Source organism: Arachis ipaensis, chromosome B4, assembly GCF_059453495.1.
Source record: "Arachis ipaensis isolate K30076 ecotype BB chromosome B4, ASM5945349v1, whole genome shotgun sequence".
NCBI lineage: Eukaryota > Viridiplantae > Streptophyta > Magnoliopsida > Fabales > Fabaceae > Arachis > Arachis ipaensis.
In genome coordinates, this window is record NC_142439.1 from 139,414,979 (window position 1) to 139,436,435 (window position 21,457).

Below are 21,457 nucleotides of genomic sequence, written 5' to 3' on the forward strand. Positions count from 1 at the left end.
CAAGTATTGGAAGGTATTGACTGACTTAACTTCTGAACTGAGATGCATCAAAATCACTTTAATGAAATATCTAAAACTATTAAAAATATGTTTCCATACATTCTGAAGAATATATAACATAAGATAGACAATATTTTAATTTTTAAAGGCATCAGGGCCGTGTTCTTAAGAGTAAAAGTAGCAGAGGAGTTGAGTTAGAGAAGAGAATAATAATGAGAATGATTTCATTACTGATTGATTAGTTAGTTTCATGCTTTATATACTGTATCAGAATGCACCAAATCCTAACAGACTTTCCAACACATAACTGACGTCTTTTTTGTCTGAAATAAATTAAAAAAATATTTGTTTCGCAACACGTTATTCGAACTTTAATTTCTGAGATACATTTTTTTTTATTTAAGGCAAATTTATCGCATCCCAGCAAACTTTATAATTTAAATAGAGTTCACTGCACTACAGCGAACTTCAAGTGGAGTTTCCAAAATAAAAGCATGGCTGCTGGAGAACAGAACTCAAAACCACAATTCCATTCTTCTCTTTGGTTCTCATATTGACATTTTTTTTCTCTACAATGTCAATAAATTCATTGTTATCCATTCATTATGATAGTGAAATAATATATGATGAAGAAGGTTCTATCGTTTTTAAGTATGGAAACCAATAATTACGTACATGACACCGAAAGTCATCAGTCTAATAGTGTTGAAGAATTTGATATTATATTCCATTGGGCAGCAACACACGAAAAGAGTGAAAAAAATTACTACAGATATCCGACCTAAGTAGATAACAATTTGATTTATAAAAGATATGTTACAATTGTCTTTGCTATGTTGTTATAATGTTTATTAGACCACGATTTTGAGAAATATTGCTGTTGTTTTGAATTAGGTAACGGTTACGTGACGAAGAGGACATACATCTTATAAGGTCGTGGCACAACCGATGGGCAAATGTTCATTTGTTGGAATTATTCATGTTTCTCGTTGAGTTGGGCGGATACTGTTGATGATAATCCGTTAAGTAGAGCTGTTAGACGAAATATTAAAAGAATGATGGTCGATCTAAATATGCCACCTGAAGGCAGTTAATAAGAGGACTCAAACGTTAAACTTGATAATGCTGACATGATGGAAGATAATGTTAAAAGTTATGAGGATTTTGCTATCAGGAATTTGATGATGGATTCGTACGAAATTAACCCCGATGACGGAAACATGCTGATGATGAACCAGCAAAAATTTCTTATGATGGTGACAAGAAAGAAGAGATGATGAACTACTATGGTAACATACAAATCACTTCTCCAGGTTGAATCTTGATGTAATGACTTTGGATTAGTCGTTTACCCATGGAAGCAAGATCCAACTAATGAGTTTGAAGTTAGACAACAATTTGAAAACAAGAAAAAAGTCGTGTTGACAGTTAAAGTTCACCAAGAATGCGACGAACTTCATATAAATTATGAAGTTTGCCACCCTAAATCCCAAAATAAAACATATCTGGAAAATAAAAAGATCGAATAACGTGTTTTTTGAAATAAATATATATTTTTTAATTTATTTCAGGAAAAAAAAAACCCATAACTAACTTACTAACTTAACTCTTTGCTGCCAAACTGACTACGTGATGACCTGGTACCTTTGGCTAACAACCTATCAGGTGAACTACCACCTTCAAATTCGTTATTGGGAACCTTAACCTATTCCTATGATTCTTTAATTGTATATAATGTTATTACAATTTCAAGAAACTCAATGAAACTCTTCTATGAAAATTTCAATTTATGTTTACCCCAACCAAACAAAATTCTTAGAGTAAAACTAGTTTCTATTGAATAATTAAGCATACGATATTTCATTCATAGAATAATTACGCCCCAAAGTTGGGTAGAATCCTACTGCTGAATGGTATGTTCCAACAGCAATACAATATATATCACACACCTTCAAATTACAAACACGATAAGTACAAGCAAGCATTCTCTCATGTTCTTCAAATAAAACAAAAGAAAAGCATTCTCTAGTGAGAAATTTATTTCTATTTGATATATATCTAAAAGAGCTGCGGCATATGCCTCATACCACACATGTATACCAAAGGAGAGGCACCTCAAACCCTAGATAACATATGTTCGAATGCTGAGGCATATGCAAACACAGATCAAGAGAACTCGACACGTGTTCAACAGTGTTGGTATTTGGTGTCCAGTGAGGACATTGCATGCCACCCGATGAAGAATATTCCGAGTATTGGAAGGTAAACCGCATCAATAGAGTTATCTGATTTGAAAAGCTTAAGAATGGCCCAAAGGAGGAACATAGCACAGTTCATGCGAGAGAGTTTTCCACCAACAAGAATCTTTACGCCCAGAGCCCAAGCAAGCACCATGAAACTCAACAATCCAAGCATGTCAACAGCTATGAAAATGGAGACTCTTGCTTTTGTGGCCAAATACTTTGCCAGTAGCTTCTGGCTGTATATCAAGAAAATCCAAAGAAATATGCTTGCAGAAATCGCATAAGATGACATGCGTTGCACGGTTACTTCAGGCTTATGCTTATCTATGGCATCATGAAGCTTCCAATAAGGGAATTTATGCATAGTTTCTTCTTCCATGTCAGTGTCAAGATTATTAGTGGAGTGATCCAGACTCTTCCAAGTCATTTGGCGATCTGCAGCTTCCATCGAATCGCCCTCGGGAACAATCTGATATGTTTGTGAATCAACAATTTGGAGAAAAACAGCGAAGTGGGAATCCATTTCAGTTTTTAAAACTTTTTCTTCCCACCAAAACCATACTACTACTACCTTACTATCACAACAATAAAATAAAAATATAAATAAATTTAAAATAAAAAAAATTGGTAAAGTATTGCATAACTCACAGCTTTGATCCAATGCTGAGAAGCCAACTTTTGAGCTTGGGCGACTAGGGACAAACCTTTATCCTTCTGTCAAAAGAAAGAAACAAAAAAAGGACCATATTTTCTTCGGAATCAAACTCAAAACTTGGTCCTTCATTTTTCCTAAACAATAATCAATCATAGATATCCGTATAGCATGGTATATATACCGTACAACTCCAAGTATTCTTATACACACATCTCATCACTATGGAGTACTATCGATCATGTTAGTGTTTATGGAATGAAAGGAATAAAACAAAGAGGCAACAAAGTGGCATTGGTAGCCGAAGAAATACATCATACATGAATGTTCTTAGAACATACTCAATAGATATTTTAAAAATATTTTCAGCCACATATTTTTTTTATTGATAGTGTTTAAAGTTCAAATAGAAGATGAGAATGAGTGATTGTAATTCCTTGAATAGCATACAAGTATTTCTCTGTGATTAGATCAAATGGGCAAAAAGAACAGGACCCGCAACTATACAACTGCAATAATCTCAACCTTTTTCTTAAAAATCATCCTCTTGATTTACATGGAGAAACAATGAGAAAACAAAAATAAGAACAACAACAGAAAGAACAATAATAAAGTAATGATTAACAAATCAAGAACTCTTCCTCAACTTTTACCTCATTGATAAGCTTTCGAACTTGCTCAACAATGCCAGCCATTTTATCTAGCAGACGCGAAGCTTCATCATAAGGACTCTGTCATCCATAATAAAGAGAAGGTTATTAAATTGGGATATGTATGGAGAATCTATTTTTTATGTGTGTGTTGTAAGATACATAAACAACAATAATAAATAAAATTAAAAAATGATATCCAGAAATAAAAATGACCGAAACAAGTAACCAAGCATAAAGCATAGGGATATGTCCTAAATAAAACAATAACACATAATAGGAAAGTCCAAATTATAAAACATAATCAACTCAGAATAACTGTAGAAAGCATAATAGGGCCCAAAATCATTAGCCAAATAATAAAAAGAAATAGTTAAAAAAAAAGAAACTGTTTGCTTAATAGCTTTTCAACGGAGATGAGACTGAGGTGAGCAAACGGTTGTGGTGGGAGGATGGAAATATGTTCTTTTTGAGGCAGTTTCTATCTCAATTTGGGGGAAAAGAGGAAAAGAAACCCTTTTTCGAACTGGGTCACGTTCAACCCGATTCGATGCGTTCTTGGTCAATTTAGATTCACCCTGCGATATCGCTCACCCTCTGACTCGTCTCTAATCGTAAGTATATTGTCGCTATACTAACTACAATCGCTATTACTACCACAGATTATAGACATACAATTTGAAACCACAACATGAAAAGAAGACGCTGAATTTCATAGATTTGGTGCTAAATTAAATCGAAATGAAAAAGAATAGCAGTTCCTCGTCCCTGCGGGATTGGCCTTTCCTTATTACTTATTATAAAGTAGCTTTTTTCACCCATGGGAAGCCATAAGAGGCCAAAACCCGAAACGGAGGTCGAGAAGGAGGGTCATACTACATATCAATGCTCAAGAGAAAATGAACCACTACAATCTTATATACTAAAGAGCCTGATCAAATGTAATGTTAAAATAACTTGAACAAGAAAATTATGACAGAAAATAATAAAAGAATGTTGGGCTAGCGGATCTAACAACAATTACAGATGATGATGGATGAGAGAAATTACCCGTATGTCTCCCATGAAGCAGAAGAAGAAGAAGAAGAAAGAAGAAGAAGAAGAGGAGTTCAATGAACAAAGGCAAAAGTGAACAATGTCACCCCAACCCAGTTGTTACATCAGAAACCTTGTATCCAAAGAAAACCGCGTTGCTGCGACTAATTAATTCAGTAAAAAAAAAAAAGGGAGAGAAGCGTTGACTAGACTAGCTAGTTCCTTTCCATTCCCAAACGACCTGTTCCCAAACTTGAAGATAGAGAGCACGAAAGTGAAGCTGCAACTTCGCAAAGGGTCACTTTATTAAATAATGTTCACATTCACAGTTTCACGCACCGTTCTCAAAAAAACAAATAATATATTATCAACAAAATTTATTGAATAAAACCCAAAATAGCCTTCACAATTATCTCGAAAGACAACGAGGTCCTTAACAAAAAAAAATCTAACCCGGTCCCTGAACAATTGATTCAAAAAGACAACGAGGCCCCTGTACAAAAAAAAAATCAATGTTGTTTTTTTTGGCACAGGGGTTAATCAATCCAAAAAAAATACCAAGAGCCGGATCGGGTGTTTTTTTTTCTTGAGGGCCTCATTGTCCTTTCGAGATAATTGTTAGGGGCCGGATGGGGTATTCACTTATTTTTTATTAACACATTAAAAATATTTATAATATTAATAAAAATATAATCCTAATATTTCTCTACTTAATAAAATACGAAAGAAGGGAGAAATTTACCGTCATTGTTTGTCCATGCCCAAAAAAAAAAAAGGAATGGAAACCACTGAAGGAAGATTACTAAGAAGGATCTTCGGCAAAGCGCGTCTATCTATCTATCTACCATCAAGTTTAGGAATAGCTCATTTGGTTGGGACAATGGCATTTGTTAGCAAGGGAATTGGACTAATCAAGATGGATAATGGAGTTGAAAGAGAAGAGGAACAAGGGGTGCAATCTCACAAGAACTCAAGTGAAACGGTAAAACACCATTCTTTGCTTTATTCTTCTTCTGAGTTTTTATCTTGTTCCAATGTTGCCCATCATCACCATGATCAAGGATTTCAGTAATAGTAGTTACAGCTTGTGATTTCGTTTTCCTTGCTATAGATTCAGGGAAGGCGTTCAAGTGTTCCAGAAACATTGGTATTTCAGTGTTTTTTTTTAAATATATAATTTTAGAACTCACAAAACTCCCAAATAGACCTGCGAGAGCTTAGAACAGTTACAGACATCTATAACATCTCCAACAGCCTGTTTTGAAGCTATCCAGACACCCAAATAACCCTGAGAGAGCTTAGAACAGGTACAGACATCTATAACATCTCCAACAACCTGTCTAACCCTGAGAGAGCTTAGAACAGGTACAGACATCTATAACATCTCCAACAACCTGTCTTGAAGCTGTCAAGACACCCAAATAGACCTGCAACAGCTTAGAACAGTTACAGACATCTATAACATCTCCAACAACCTATCTTGAAGCTATCAAGACACCCAAATAGGCCTATGAGAGCTTACAACAGCTACAGACATCTATAACATATCCAGCAACCTATCTTGAAGCTATCAAGACACCCAAATAGGCCTGTGAGAGCTTACAACAGTTACAGACATCTATAACATCTCCAATAATCTATCTTGAAGCTATCAATATACCCAAATAGGCCTGTGAGAGCTTACAACAGCTACAGACATCTATAACATCTCCAACAACTTATCTTGAAGCTATCAACAAACCCAAAGAGGGATGTGAGAGGTTACAACAGTTACAAACATCTATAACATCTCCAACAACCTATCTTAAAGCTAACAACATTCCTAAAGAGGATGTGAGAGCTTACAACAGTTACAGATATCTAAACTAGCAAGACACCCAAAGAGGAATTTGAGAGCTTACAACAGTTACAGACATCCATAACATCTCCAACAACCTATCTTAAAGCTAGCAAGACATATCATAACAATTTATCATGCTTCCATACCAATTTGTCGACTTCACCATGCTTTATTATCACCTTTGAAAGAATTCGCAGCAAGACGCTTAATTCCTCCCACTCTCTCAACTGTCTCCGCCATTCCAAGCTTTAAACCCAATTATGCCCATCCCACACCCCACATTCACTAATGCAACATACATTATCATTAGAAATACTAGAGCCGAGGAAACCTTTCCATTAATCTCCCTTCACTAAGTCACAAATCATACCAAAACCATGTCTTAGTTCCATCCCCGATCACAAGTTGCATACCTTGCTCAAATTTCTTGGGAACTCTGGGTCACGCATATGCAAACTTCTAATATCCCCTCAAATACCTCCATAATTCTTTCTCATCTGGTTCACCATCCTCTCACTAATATTTAAATTGTTGCAAGAGCATACAACTTTTTTTCATAATCGGCATTCTTCCTTATCAAATCTCCACAACCATTTAAATTGTACGACTATTTTTTTGGAGCAACATCACCAACCCCAAGGCCTCCTTTATTTTTAGGTCACTACAATTGAAACACCAACGTCCTTAAAATCACTGTAAACACGAACTGAAACACCAATTGAAATACCAATATTCCTGGAACACTTTATTGTTGTTGTTGTTGTTTGAGATCATCCTCTAAAATTGTTGAAAAACTAATATTCTTGAAACATTTGGAAATTTTCCTAGATTCAGTTGCAAACAAAACAGAGATTTTTCTTCTGTAACTCTGGTTTAAATTTAGAGTAGAAATTAAAAAAATAAAAAAAAAATTAACATGCAACATATTTGCTGTGAATTCTGCAGATATCGCCGGCAGAGGTTGAAATTCAGGTCTGTAATGAAAAATCTTCTTTCTGTCTTTGCCTTCATTATTGTACATCACTATTAGTAATTGATAATTTAACAAAGAGTCTACACATCCAAGTTTTTTTTATTCACCAAGTTTAGCCAAGTTAAACAATAAGACTTGAAATAATGCTTGACATAATTAATTTTTGTTATGTTAGACCGATATGGTTAGACTTAGTTAACAAAAAAAAACTTAAATATGTAGTATTAATCAAAAATACATGTAAAATCAATTATTAATTAAAATATATTTTATATTAGTAACTGATTTTAATATAAATCTAATATGATTTTTGTTTCTATAAAGAGACTAATTTAAAATTATTAATTTAATTTAATATTTATAATTTAATATATATAATATTTATAATTATATATTTATTATATTTAATATTATATTCTAATGATATAATAAATATAAAATAAGATAATTTTTTATTTATTTAAACTAATTTTTATTCGCTCCAGCCATATTTTGTTTTTACTAAGCATGTGACATTGAGCCTTTGAAGAAAAAAACTCAATACAATTACACAAATATAAGTTAAATATAAAAAATATTGACTACTTAATATTTATGTAAAAGAAATATTAAATAAACCTTTTAAAAAATTTTAAATTATTTTATTAGTTATAAATATGGAAAAATAGGATATTAATTTAGAAATAAAGTTATATCTATCAGAGTTTAGTTTTGAAAATATAAAATAGCTTCAAAAAAATTATATAGCTGTTTTTAAAAAGATTTCAAATTTTTAAAAATAAAACAATTCAAGCGTAATATTCTTTCTCCCCCAAGATTGTGTTCTCAAGCTGCGTTTTTTGTTTCTTTCTTGTTTTTCCTCTTTTTTTTCTCTTTTTTCAATACGTTTTTTCTTCCTTGTGTATTCTTTTTCTTCTTACCAACCTTTTTTTTTCTTCATATTTTGCTATTCTTACAATTTTTATACTTTTACCCAAAAAATTATGTATTTTTTAAAATTTATGTATTAATTTCATAAAATTTCTGTTTTTATTATTTAAAAAAATAAACTTCTTAGATACTTAGGTTAAAAAAAATACTTGTTCACTTAATATTTTTATTTATCCAAATACAAAATTGTTAGAGTAATTATCCAAATAAGTGAGGTTATTAAAATCGAATACTTTAGGTTTTTTTTTTTATTGTCCACGGTATTCCCTATCCCGACAGGTCAATGACTAATCTGTTGCGAATCGAAGCTCCGTTTAAAGATCTGTCGCTAGCCAATGGGTTGTTGCATGTACAAGGCGGGATTCGAACCCCCACACTTGCTTAAGCGAACGAGTGAACTGACCACTCGACCAACCCAAGTTGGTTTCGAATACTTTAGTTTCTCATATTTTAAAATACACAAAATAGTTCTATTAGATAATACAATCCGTCTCTATTAGTCATTAACAATGACGACTGATATGAAACATTAACATTAACTCGTACATATAATCATAAATGTCTCCGCATGCGTTCTAGACAAATCAATCTCTAGGATGAAATACAAATCCATCCTCAAAAAATTTACAAAATCTCAAATCAATCTTTAAAAATTTTTAAAAATTTCAAAATAGTCTCTTTGAATATTTTTTATTTTTTTCAAAAATTATCATTGTTTTATAATATTTTTATTAATCAAAAAAATAAAAATTATTAAAAAATATATAATAAATAAAAATAAGTTAAAATATATTTTTAGCCTTTAACATTTTTAAAATTTTTTAAAATTACTCATAATATTTAATTTGATTTAATTTTATCTTTAACCTTTGAAATAATTTCAATTTTATCCTTCTCTAAAATTTTTGATAGTCAACCATTAATCAAAATTTCTTTTTCTAATTTTAACCCTCCTTCCTCTAACCCTAATCCTAATTCATCCGTCCAAATCCAACACCTCCAACCCTTATCTCACTACCACCACCATCATCACCATTATCAGAACAACACCACCCATTCCCACTTGTTCGTTCTCACCACCACCGCCTCCTTCATCGTCGCCCTCATCACTGCCGCACCTCTTCCCTTCCAACTGCCACCACTCACCGGCATGTGGAGCTCGAAAAGAGCGGCGAACATAAAGCGAGGATGAAGGTGGGGAGAGGCTTGCGAAGGTCGGAGTGGGAGACATCGGTCTGGCCGGGGATTATGGCAGCGGTGGTGAGACTCGCGCTGGGCGATGGAGGAGTTGCGGTGGCGGAGTATATCAATCGCCACCGCCGCCGCAAGTGAATTGAATGGAATGAAAAAGAAACAAAAGAAAGAAAGACTAACCAGGGTCAAGAGTAGAATTGTAGGTGTCAAATGTCGTCAAGACCGATCTCCCGTTCCAGTGTGGTCTTAAACTCCCTGGAAACATCCTGAAGTTCTCTAATTGTGGGTTGGAAACTCCGCAAGACCTTTTGGACCGAAAATCAATAGAGCAACCACCCCAGTAACCAGGGCTTCAGGAGCTCCAACTCCAAACAGAGACGCGTACACCACCTTGCCTTTCCACAACCCCTCTTTACCTGCAAATCAAATCAGTCAACAAAGGAAAGGAAGAGCCTATTCCATTCTATTGTATTTATTGTATTATTCTATTCACCTCTCATAACAAGGGGCTTTGGCGTAGCTGACATGCCCAGATGCTTCAAACCAGACCATGGTGACAAAAGCCCCTCCACCCACTTGCCTGTACCTGTGCCATTCAATTTTGAGCACAAGAAGGTTGAATTGGAAAGTGGAAAAGCCATTACCATCTGCCCCAACAACTAACGATGACTTAGAATTTTTTTATCCTTTAAATTTTGAATTTTATTTCAAAAGATAAAATATAATCTCTTACTATTATTTTAATAAATATTTTAATAAATAAAACTAAAAAAAATATATAAAAAAATTATTAAATAATAAAAAATTATATTTTATTTTTTAAAATAAAAATTTAAAATTCAAAAGATTCAAATTTTATGATTAGATGAGTGAAGAATAAAATTAAAAAAAGGAATTTTGACTCATTGTTGACTTTTAAAATTTTAGAATAAAAATAAAATTAAAATTATTTTAAATATTAAAAATTAAATTAAATTAAATTTAAGAGTAATTTTAAAAATATTAAAAATAAAAATATATTTTATTTTAAAAATATTAAAAATAATAAAATATATTAAAATAAAAATTTATTTATTAATATTAAAATATTATGAAAAATAATATTATTTGATTATTAATGATGTAAAAATTATAATAATAATAACTAAATTTTGATGAAATTTAAAAGATTAAAGTGTTTAATTTTAAAAATTTTATAATTAATTTAAATAATTATTCAAATTATTATTTATAATTTTTAATTAATTTTGATTTTAATACACTAACAATATAAATTATTTTATATATGATCATCTAACTAGTTTGACCAACTATAGTTACTAATTTAAGAAAAGAGAATAATATAAGAAAATATTTTTCGTAAAAGATATGGTGAGCGAGTTAGTGAATGCTAACTCAAATGCAAGATAAATAAAAAAATAGTCTTCTAATAACTTTTTCTATGAAAAAAAAGGAGAAAAATAGATATGTAGTTGTCCAAACTCCAAAAGACTTGTAAATAAAAAAATCATGAAGCAATAACAAAATTATATTCGAGATAAAGAAGTTGCTTTTTAAATTCAGAGCATTAACATAACTCACTTTTTTTTTTTTCAGGATACTTTTGAATCACTTCTTAAAAAAATATTTTAAAAAAGCTAATTTTAATAAATTATTTATAAAATATGGTCATATGGATATACATGCCTCGTTTGCAATCACAGTGAAATAAATAACAGTGTAAAATTTAAATTATTTTAAATATATAAGTAAATATATAATTTAATTATTTATTTGAAAAAGTACTTAAAATAACTTTTTTTTTTTAATAATACAACTTGCAAACTAAAGTCAACCTTTATTCATTTTGAATGATTTGTAGATACTTCTAAAACAGTTATTTAATTCATAAAATTACAAAAGAAATAATCTTGATGGTTATGGTTGCATTGGTGTCTGCCAATGCCATATCCCCTTCAAATTTTGGCAACAGGTATGTAATCCATCAGATGAAGAGCCTGCTGGCAATAATAACACAATGCTAAAGGAGAAGAGTAACAGTATATTGGTCGGCATGATAATTCTCCTTGTAAGTATCTCTTTATTTTACTCCCTCTGAGTAAGAAAAAACCTTCACCCTAATCTGGCAACTTAGCATATAATTTGCATCTTGCAGTTGAGGGAGTTGTATCAACGATGTCGTTACGAAGTCCTCAAAGAAGGCTTTATCAACGGGGTGAGTTATCTTCATCTTTTTATTACCCATGCTTTACTTTTACTCATCCATTAATTTCATTTTCTTCTTTAAATCTAATCATGCTGATTCGTACTTAAACATAGTTATACTCGTTTCATTTCATCGAAATGGCAATTTCTTTTCATAACAGTATAAAAAGAAAAATATTTTTTTATTGCTTCCCGTTTTTCATGATTTTTGAGATTAAATATCATGCTCTACAATATCCTTTAAAAGACGTTTGGCGTCAGCACAAGAGTAATCCTATCTGTTTGTTGGAGACCCATGCGCTACAAAAAAAACTTATGGTTATGATAAAAAACAGTGAAGGGTGACCATAGATTTATGGTTACAGTTTTGAATTTATAGTCATGATTTTTTATTCTGGCCTATTCTGCTGTGGTTATAGGTCTATGATCACGGTTTTTTTTTATCTATGGTCATGGTTTCTATAATTACAGTTACAATTTTCAAATTCTAACACTTTAGGTCACGTTTTTTCACCGTAATCATAGTTTTTATGGTCATTCCCTCTTTAAAACCGTGATCATAGTCTTATCTATCACTGTAATCATAGCTCTATGATCAGTGGTCACCCCTCCTTAAAACCGTGACCATAGTCTTATCTATGGTCATAGTTTTCACTTTCCGAAACTGTGACTACAGATTTTTTTAGGTCATTATTTTTTTGAAAAACTGTGACCATAATTTTTTTTTTGTCAGTATAAAAAACTGTAACTATAAACCCCTTTTAGGCCATCTTCTAAAATTGTGATTATAAACTCTTTTAAATTACCATTTTTTAAAAAATCGTAGCAAAAAAAATCTATAATCATGATTTTTTTCGCTTTTTATTTTCTATATGGAGGACTGGAATGAGTTGAACGCAGTTATGGAGGAAGGGGGAGCTTTACTTTAATGTGGAGTCAATGCAAAAGGAAATCGGACCTTGCGAGTGGGGGAGGGGATCTCGGACCCTCCGATTTGCATGCACTTATTATTAAACAAACAAAATTATGAAAACTCACGGTCCGATTTCCATTAGTGTAAATTAAAAAAAAAATTTCCACAACCACAAAACGGACCCAGCGATTACTTTAACGAACCAAAACAAATCAAACAAAGAAATCGGACCATCCGTTTTGCTGGGTCATATCGCACGGTCCGATTTTCTCTATGTGCTAGTACAAAACTGACCTTCCGATTTACTTACAAAATTTCTAATACATAGAAATCGGAGGGTCCGATTACTTCCTTTCCAAATCTGACAAAACCTGTCCCACATTCGGGTGTAGCACCCCCTCAATCCATATCTCAGTACAACACTAACCCCTCCTCCATAACCAAAAAAATGACCCGATTTTTTTACTGTAGTCGTAGACCCAAAATGTTAACATTTCGGTTGCTAAAGCTAGTAATATTGCCAGAAAAGTTATTTATTAATCTAAAACTGAATTTCAATCAAGAAAATAAGTAATTCGCCAAAAAGCCCTGCACTTCCGCGGTAGGTCGGAAAAGTGATAATGCACGCTAAACCACTTCTCAGCTGACTTGTACAACACTGCTGTTTCTGTTCTCTTTCTACCCTTATAAAGCATTCACACTTTTATGCAACAATCGACATGAGACTTGTGGAGCTAAGGAGATTTTATTTTTAGATTTTGCCCGACAGAGCTAGGGGTGTACATGGTTCGGCCCGGCTCGAAGATTCGGTTTGGTTCCGAACACTTTAGAGGCTAATTTAGTGTGATTTCATCGGGTTTAAGGCTGGATAAGGGTCTCGAAAATATACCCAGTCATTATTTCGGGTTGGATCCGGGCCATAGCTCGAGTCACCCGAACTCGGCCCAGTGATCCGATCATCATACACAATTAATATTTTGTGTTATTAGTGATGGATGATGGTTATTCTTATGTGGAATTTAAATATTATAAATCTTAATATTTTGTGTTATTAGTCATTATAAGTTAATGTTTTATGTTTAAAATGCATAAGACTTTAGACTAATGCATAATATTGTGTTATTTGTATTGATTTAAATATTTGGTGTTATTAGACAATATTAGTATTTATTATGGTTATGCTTTAATTTTAGAGAATGGTTGATTCTTATTATATTTTTTTAAGTGAATTTTACTATGTGAATTGTGAAATAATGGTTGAAAATTATGTGATTTTTACATGCAAAAGACCCGGTTTTCACCCGATTTTTTATCCGATTTTCACCCAATCCGAAGGTGCATAGGTTTTATCGGATTTAGAATCGGGTTAGGGTCTAAAAATTAGGTCCGGTCTATATTTCGGGTCGGGTCTGAGTTAAGCCAAATCCAGTGTGGCCCGGCCCATGTACACCCCTAAGACAAACAATGGTTTTTATGAATAATATGAATAATAAATTTTAAAATTTACTTAATAAAATAAAAATATACTACACTCTTAAATTATCTATTTAAATTTTAATATTAGAATAACTATTGGCACATTTATTGAATTGAACATCCAATATATCTATTGTTCACATTGTTTAATATTTTCATTGTCTACCTATAATTTTTCTTTATTTTATGAATATAACAACCAAAATGAAGCATGCATGATTCGAACTTGCATCTTCATCTTCATTTTTCTTTAATATTTTGTTCTCCTTTGCATTCAATTTGTTTTGTTTAATCTAGTACTATTTTTATTTCCAGGGACCAACACTATTTTAATCCATAAAATTTGGGCTAAATCATAATTTGATTTTTAATATTTTAAATATTTTATTTTAATTTTTAAAAATTTTAAATAAATTTAATGTTATCCTACTTTTAAATTTGATATAAATATTAATGGAGTAAATTTCATTAACTTTAACAATATTTTTAGTTAAATCATATTTTTTATTTTCGTATGTTAAAAAAATATAACTAAAATTTTTTTATAATATTTTTTTCCATTTTTTTTTATAAAATCTTAAACCCTGGCAATCAATTACATAATCAAATCGAAAATTATTACCTCTTTTAAATATTAATTGTTCGTGTTAAATTTAATAGTGGAACAACATTAAACTGCAAGAGTATCCAAATTCCGAACTTCAATTAGTTGGGACAGGTAACAATTTGCCCCGGTGCGAGGACGTGTTTTTATCCGGGCGGATGCACTAATAAGGCAGGGTTGGAGTTAGGATAAATCTGGCCCGAAGTATATATTATATATTATAATATAATATAAATACATAAAAATTAATAAATATAAAAATTATATAAATAATTTTTGATATTGTATTAATTTTATGTTCGTATTTTAATTTATTTATGAATTTTAAATTTTTATTTTAATTTATATATAAATATATAAAAATTAAAGTGTTATTTAATTTTTATAAAAATGTGTTAGGGTACAGTAATTTACTATTTGCAGATAGTGATAGGAAGGATAGTAAATAAGTAAAATGAGAGCCAGACGGAGTTAGATTGGACAAAAATTCGTTCTTATCTGAGACATTTTGAAAGGTTAGAAACTAAAATAATAATTTACTTTATTTTTATTGTTGTTATTATTATTAAATCTACTTCTAAATTTGTTGTTGTTGACTTGTTGGTGGCAGTGGTGATGGTGGTTTAAGGTGAATAATAACATTAACTCAATAAGTAAGAGTCTGGACAAAACAAAATCCAATAAGAATGACAGTGAGAGAGTGGTGGCAATGGCAGAAGTGTAAGGGATGGTGAGTAGGGTTGGGGTATGAGTAGGGATGGCAATATATACCCTATCTGCGGGTACCTAACTCGATCTCACCCGCTCGGGTAGGGTTACCAACCCGATCCGCAGCGGGTAGGGTAGGGTACGTGTAGGGTTCTCGTGCGGGTCGGGTATGGTGCGGGTTGAGCTTCAACCCTACCCGACCAACCTGCACTTTATATATGTTTATATTATATATTTATATAAAAATATGTTTTAAGTAGATGTTGAATCAAAGACTTCTCACTAAATGCAAAAGATCCTTAACCACTAAAAGAAAATTATTAATTGATAATTTAATATTTTTTTTACATAAAAACCATTTCTATTTTAAATTATCATCAAGTTATATAATAATGTTGTATATTTTTTATAACCCGCAGGTAGGGTCGGGTACCCGCGGGTTAAGAGCGAGTAGGGTTAGGGTTGGAATATTCTCAATCCGCGGGTAGGGTAAGGTTGAGTTTATATAAAAATCTCAACCCACTGATAGAGTTAGGGTTGGATCTAAAATTTACCCTACCCTATCCATTGCCACCCCTAGGCATGAGTTATAGGTTAGGATGTAAATGTGATGGTAGAGGAGATGACGAGGATAATTTAAGAATCTTTGCTAATTTTTAATGGAATAAAGTAAAATTTAGTATTTAGTTTAGATAATTTTGTCAAAATGTATTTTTGTACGGATACAATGTTGATTATTTTAAACATTCTTCACTAGGAATAGTAGTTTTTTCAAATGAGAAATGTTAGGGAGCTAGCAATTTTGGTGTTTTATAACCATCAATTGGCCATTAATAGTGTTTTTAATGGTGTGAGATTACATCTAATGGTGAGAGATCACTTACTTTTATTTTGATGGTTAAGTGTTGGCCAAAAAACACAAAAGTTGCTGACCCCTAGACTAATGTCTTGTCTTTATCTAAACAATCATTCAAGTTTCACTTGTTACTATTACTATTCTTATCAGACAAATAACAAAAAGCAACAAGAGGGTGTTGATCATCATCAGAAGCTGATCTTTCGATCCCACGTATACCAGAAAGTGATTGCTATTCCTTCTGCACTCCGGCTTGCTCTGCTCACCTACTGCGCTATTTTCCTCAGAGATGTAGTCAATCAATCGGCTCCATTCCAAGTCCAATACAGAGGAAACTCACAACTCCTCCTAAGTTGCTCTGAAGCATTTTTCATGTTCTTTCCAGAGATAGCACAGATCACAATCTTCATCAAATGCTGTGTTGTGCTCATTATTCTCGTTCTGCCCCTCCATATTGAGCTGCAGATTTTCATTGTCATGTTCCTGGTGGTACCTGCATCGCTCTCCTATTTCCCTGAAATGGGTCGTAGAGCTTCCGGGGTTCATGTTAAGTGCGCCACATTCAAGGCTTCGCTTATAAGGTTCGTTATCTCAGGGGCCCTTGTTTTAGCTCTGATTCTTGGTTTGGTGATATTGGCGGCCCTTTATATAAGCTGGAGAAAGATATTTGAAAGAAGAGGACCGTGGAAGAAGAAGGAAGAGAACGTTAAACTCGGTGATCTTTTAAAAGCTGTGGCTTAATAATTTACGTCAGGCTCATTGGATTCAGTATAAAAGATGATACAGCATTATGTTCTGTTTCTTGCTACTTTGGAACTGTTGTGGAATAAGTTTCTACCACACTATATTACGACTAAATTGACAAAAATACACGGGAAACTATAGGACCGTCATTCTAATTAAGCCTTTCCATTTTTCTTGTTCCCAAAACTATATCACTTAGTCTTAAAATTCAGCACCTCAGATATTAAGTCTCCGGTGTACATTTCTTGCTACTTGCATCAAATAATTGAAAGTCGAGATATCACATTTGAGAAAACTTAGCAACTTCGTATCACAGCACACGGATATCTATGCTTCTGTTCTTCAAAAGGGGCAAATATTTCTATCTCCGATCAACTGAAATCCAGAGGATAAAATCATACGCTCTATGATATATATATAAGATATTCCAAGCATTAAATAATCAAGCACAAAGTTTGGTACACAATCCAACTTATAAGAAGTTACCAACAGCAAAACATCATAGTACTGCACCGAGGTCAAAGCAGTACAACTTCAAATTACAAAGACAAGAGTAGAAACGGCAAACACAGCCACATATGCAACATTTATTTTACATTGGAGTTATAACATGCTTTCTCAGTAAGAGCAAATCTCTCACTCAGTAGGATATTTACCACCGACAATATTAATTTTCTTGCAATATATATTAAAAATCTATAATATTTTGGTCTTTTGCAATATCCAGCTTCACAACAACGACTAATTTACTTATTGAGATAAAGGGTTTTGACCAATTTTTTCTTACATATCACTATTAACTATTAATTATTGAGATAAAGGGTTGGTTGAGTGGTCAGCTTACTCCGCTTAACTAAATATCGGAAGTTTAAATTACACTCTATGTATGTAGCAACCCATTAGCCAATGACAAACTCACCCTTAAATAGAATCCAGATCGACGACGAATTAGTCTTTGACCTGTTGGGTTAAGAAATATCGTGGATAAAAAAAAAGGTTTGACCACAATTTTTTCTTACATATCACTATATATTAACTATCCAAATGTATTAGGTCTTATGATTATTTGTAACATTCTCTAGGGACACACAAAATGATCTGAATTAATCATCAATGTGAAACATTAAATTGATGACTGAGTCTCAAATTTGGTACCTGAAATCAAACATATAGTAGATTACAAGGAAGCAAGTGGTTATGATAAAAAGTACAGCTAGAATGAGATGGAATTTGGTTGCAAATGATACATAACCCAGTTGGAATAATTGGCTGTAATTGGAAATAGAAAAATGGAGCATTTTACTTTTTTGCATGTACCCTGTGTGTATCTAACGTGCTACACGTACATCAAGAAAACTAGCAAAAGATATTTTGACCCACATCCTCATATTATACATACATATAAATATATAATGTATGAATAATGATTGGCAGACTTAATTTATTTTTTAATATTTAAATAAATGAAAATTTAAATATATATTTTAAAAAAACATAATATAAAATTTAATTTTTAAAAAAGTTAAAGAATAATTCAAATCGGGAGGCAGTTTTCTTGGTACAGGAGGGTGAAAAATTATGTTGATGTGGCAAAAAAGCTTGATCGAGTCTGTATAAATAGTAGTTGGTTATCTATCTTTCCAGAGGCTTATGCAGAAGTTTTAAATAGGCTTCAGTCTGATCATTGCCCTATTCTGGTGCGTTGTAAAGGTCGTCCTCAGCCTAAAGGGAATCGACCTTTCCGATTTGTTGCTGCTTGGGCTACTCATCCTGGGTATAAAGATATTGTGAATCAGTCATGGTGGTCTGGCAATAGAGGAATTCATGGCAAGCTTTCAGAAGTACAGAAGAATTCACTAGAGTTTAACTCGAAGGTATTTGGTAACATTTTTGTTAAGAAATGTGAATTAGAGCAGCAGATTAATTATTTACAAAAGCGTTTGGAAGTGGTGGATAGTATTTATTTGCGTCAGAAAGAGCAACAGTTGCTTGATGATTATAATAATACTCTAGTGCAAGAAGAGCTCCTATGGTTCCAAAAGTCCAGAGAGCAGTGGGTAAGGTTCGGGGATAGGAATACAAGATTCTTTCATATTCAAACTCTTGCGCGAAGGAAGCATAATAAGATTCATGGCCTTTTTCTCAAGGATGGAGTGTGGGAAACTGATCCAGAGGTTCTGAGTCAAGAAGCAGAGTCTTTCTATAAAAGCTTATTCTGTCATTTGGATGATGTTGATTTGGGTTGCCTTGGTGATGTGCCTCTTCCTTCTCTGAATGAGGAAGCTTGCAATAATCTTACGGCACCAGTTACTATGGAGGAAGTCAAAACAGCTGTTTTTCACATGAACTCTTTTAAAGCTCCAGGTCCGGATGGGTTTCAAGCTTTCTTCTTCAAAGAATATTGGGAGATCATTGGTCTTGATGTTTGGAAGATGGTTAAGCAGGCATTCTCCGGTGTTACTCTTGATCCGAGAATGTTGGAGACTTTACTGGTTCTCATTCCAAAGGTTGAATCACCGGTATCTATGAAAGATTTCAGGCCGATTAGTCTCTGCAATGTAGTTTACAAGATCATCACGAAGGTCCTTGTTAATAGGCTTCGTCCTCATCTTGCGGAGATTGTTGGCCCGCTTCAAGGAGGATTTATTCCGGGACGAGGAACTCCTGACAACATCATTATTGCTCAAGAAGTCCTCCACTTTATGAAGAAGACTAAATCAAAGAAAGGCACACTGGCCTTTAAGATTGATCTGGAGAAAGCTTATGACAGAGTTGACTGGAGGTTTTTAGCTCATACCCTTAAGAGCTTTGGTTTTCCTATTCCTACACTTAATTTGATTATGAATTGTGTCACTGCTTCTTCCTTATCTATTCTTTGGAATGGGAGTCGTCTGAATGGCTTTACTCCTAGCCGAGGTCTTAGACAAGGAGACCCTATGTCACCCTATCTTTTTGTGTTGTGTATGGAGCGACTGGCATGCTTTATTAGTCATCAGGTTGATTTGGGCTTGTGGGAGCCGGTTGCTATTTCTAGAGGGGGACCAAGAATATCCCATTTAATGTTTGCGGATGACTTGCTTCTATTCTGTAAAGCTACAAAGAGACAAGTGCAAAATGTGATGTTGGTTTTAGAGACTTTTTGCAAAGCATCTGGGATGAAGATTAATGTGGAGAAGTCTAAAGCGCTTTGCTCCAAGAATGTCTCTGCAACAAGGAAAGAGGTTTTCACTGGGGTATCCTCTATCAGATTTGTCCAGGATTTGGGCAAGTATCTTGGAGTTACCCTTAGCCATTCTAGGGTGACTCGTTCAGCTTTCAATGGTGTCCTGGATAAGATTCGGAGTAGGCTAGCAAGTTGGAAAGGGAGTTTACTCAATCGGGCTGGTAGACTCTGCTTGGTTAATTCTGTTGCCGCTGCTATTCCCACGTACCAGATGCAGGTCTCTATTTTTCCCAAAGGAATCATTAGTAAATTGGAGTCTATGATGAGAAATTTTCTTTGGAAAGGACAAGTTGATGGAAGAGGATTGAATCTTGTTAGTTGGAAGGTACTAGTTACTCCAAAAAAATATGGAGGTTTGGGGATTAGAGATCCTTATTGTGTAAATATTGCTCTTCTTGGGAAGCTAGTTTGGACTTTTTTCCAGCAGCCAAACAAGCTATGGGTCCAATTATTGGATGCCAAATACCGATCATCTCTATATGACTGTTTTAGTTATCCTAAGAACAAGGACTCTCCCATTTGGAGGTGTCTTTGCAAGGCTTGGAAAGTGTTGAAGGATGGGTTTGCTTGGTGTATTGGAGATTTGAACCAGAATTTTTGGTTTTCTAGCTGGAGGAGAGAAGGACGGTTATCTAATGAGATGGATTATGTCCACATTTCTGATTCGAATCTCCGGATACAGGATATTTGGTCGGTTGGTAGGTGGCATTTGGATACTCTTTATTCTCCTTTATCTCAAAATCTGAAAGATAATATTCTCTCTTACAATCCAGATGAACAAGCAGGTCCGGAAGTGGGTTGGTATTGGAGTGGGTCTGCTGCCAAAGTCTATGACTCACGCAATGGTTACTTGTGGTTGTGTAAGCAGCTGTTTGGTTGGGAGGAGAGGGAGAATTGGCTTTGGCTTTGGCGTCAGCTTGTTCCGGAAAAGCATAAGTTTTTGGCTTGGTTGTGTCTTAAGGAGGCTCTTCCTACTGCAAGTTTTCGCTTTAGAAGAGGGATGTCGTCATCGGATAGGTGTCCAAGATGTCTTTCTAGCCAGGAATCGGTTATACATTGTATTCGGGATTGTCCAAAAGCTCAGCTTGTTTGGCAAAGGTTGGATATTCCTTGTCATCCTTTAGATTTGAAGAACTGGTTCTTGTATCATAGCAGAGAGTACCCGTTCAAGTTTTTTTCGGGACTTTGGTGGATATGGCGAGCAAGGAATA

At 33.4% G+C, this 21,457-nt stretch overlaps 2 protein-coding genes across 3 annotated transcripts; one reads left to right on the plus strand and one right to left on the minus strand.

Moving 5' to 3' along the window:
* Positions 1 to 1,836: 1,836 nt before the first annotated feature.
* On the minus strand, positions 1,837 to 10,207 carry LOC107635215 (uncharacterized). 2 transcript variants are annotated; one of them, XM_016338617.3, is made up of 6 exons: positions 10,011 to 10,207; positions 9,698 to 9,933; positions 4,596 to 4,860; positions 3,549 to 3,626; positions 2,892 to 2,957; positions 1,837 to 2,712 (listed from the first exon to the last, which is right to left on the minus strand). In XM_016338617.3, the coding sequence occupies exons 3-6, from the start codon at positions 4,608 to 4,610 to the stop codon at positions 2,188 to 2,190; spliced, it is 684 nt and encodes a 227-aa protein (XP_016194103.1). In that variant the 5' UTR covers positions 4,611 to 4,860; positions 9,698 to 9,933; positions 10,011 to 10,207; the 3' UTR covers positions 1,837 to 2,187. The 2 variants fall into 2 exon arrangements, with proteins under 2 accessions (XP_016194103.1, XP_088340170.1); XM_088484044.1 differs by lacking the exon at positions 4,596 to 4,860.
* On the plus strand, positions 5,327 to 17,318 carry LOC107635214 (uncharacterized). The gene is made up of 5 exons (XM_016338615.3): positions 5,327 to 5,562; positions 7,366 to 7,392; positions 11,490 to 11,585; positions 11,673 to 11,732; positions 16,430 to 17,318. The coding sequence occupies exons 1-5, from the start codon at positions 5,338 to 5,340 to the stop codon at positions 17,018 to 17,020; spliced, it is 999 nt and encodes a 332-aa protein (XP_016194101.1). The 5' UTR covers positions 5,327 to 5,337; the 3' UTR covers positions 17,021 to 17,318.
* The last annotated feature ends 4,139 nt before the right edge of the window (positions 17,319 to 21,457 follow it).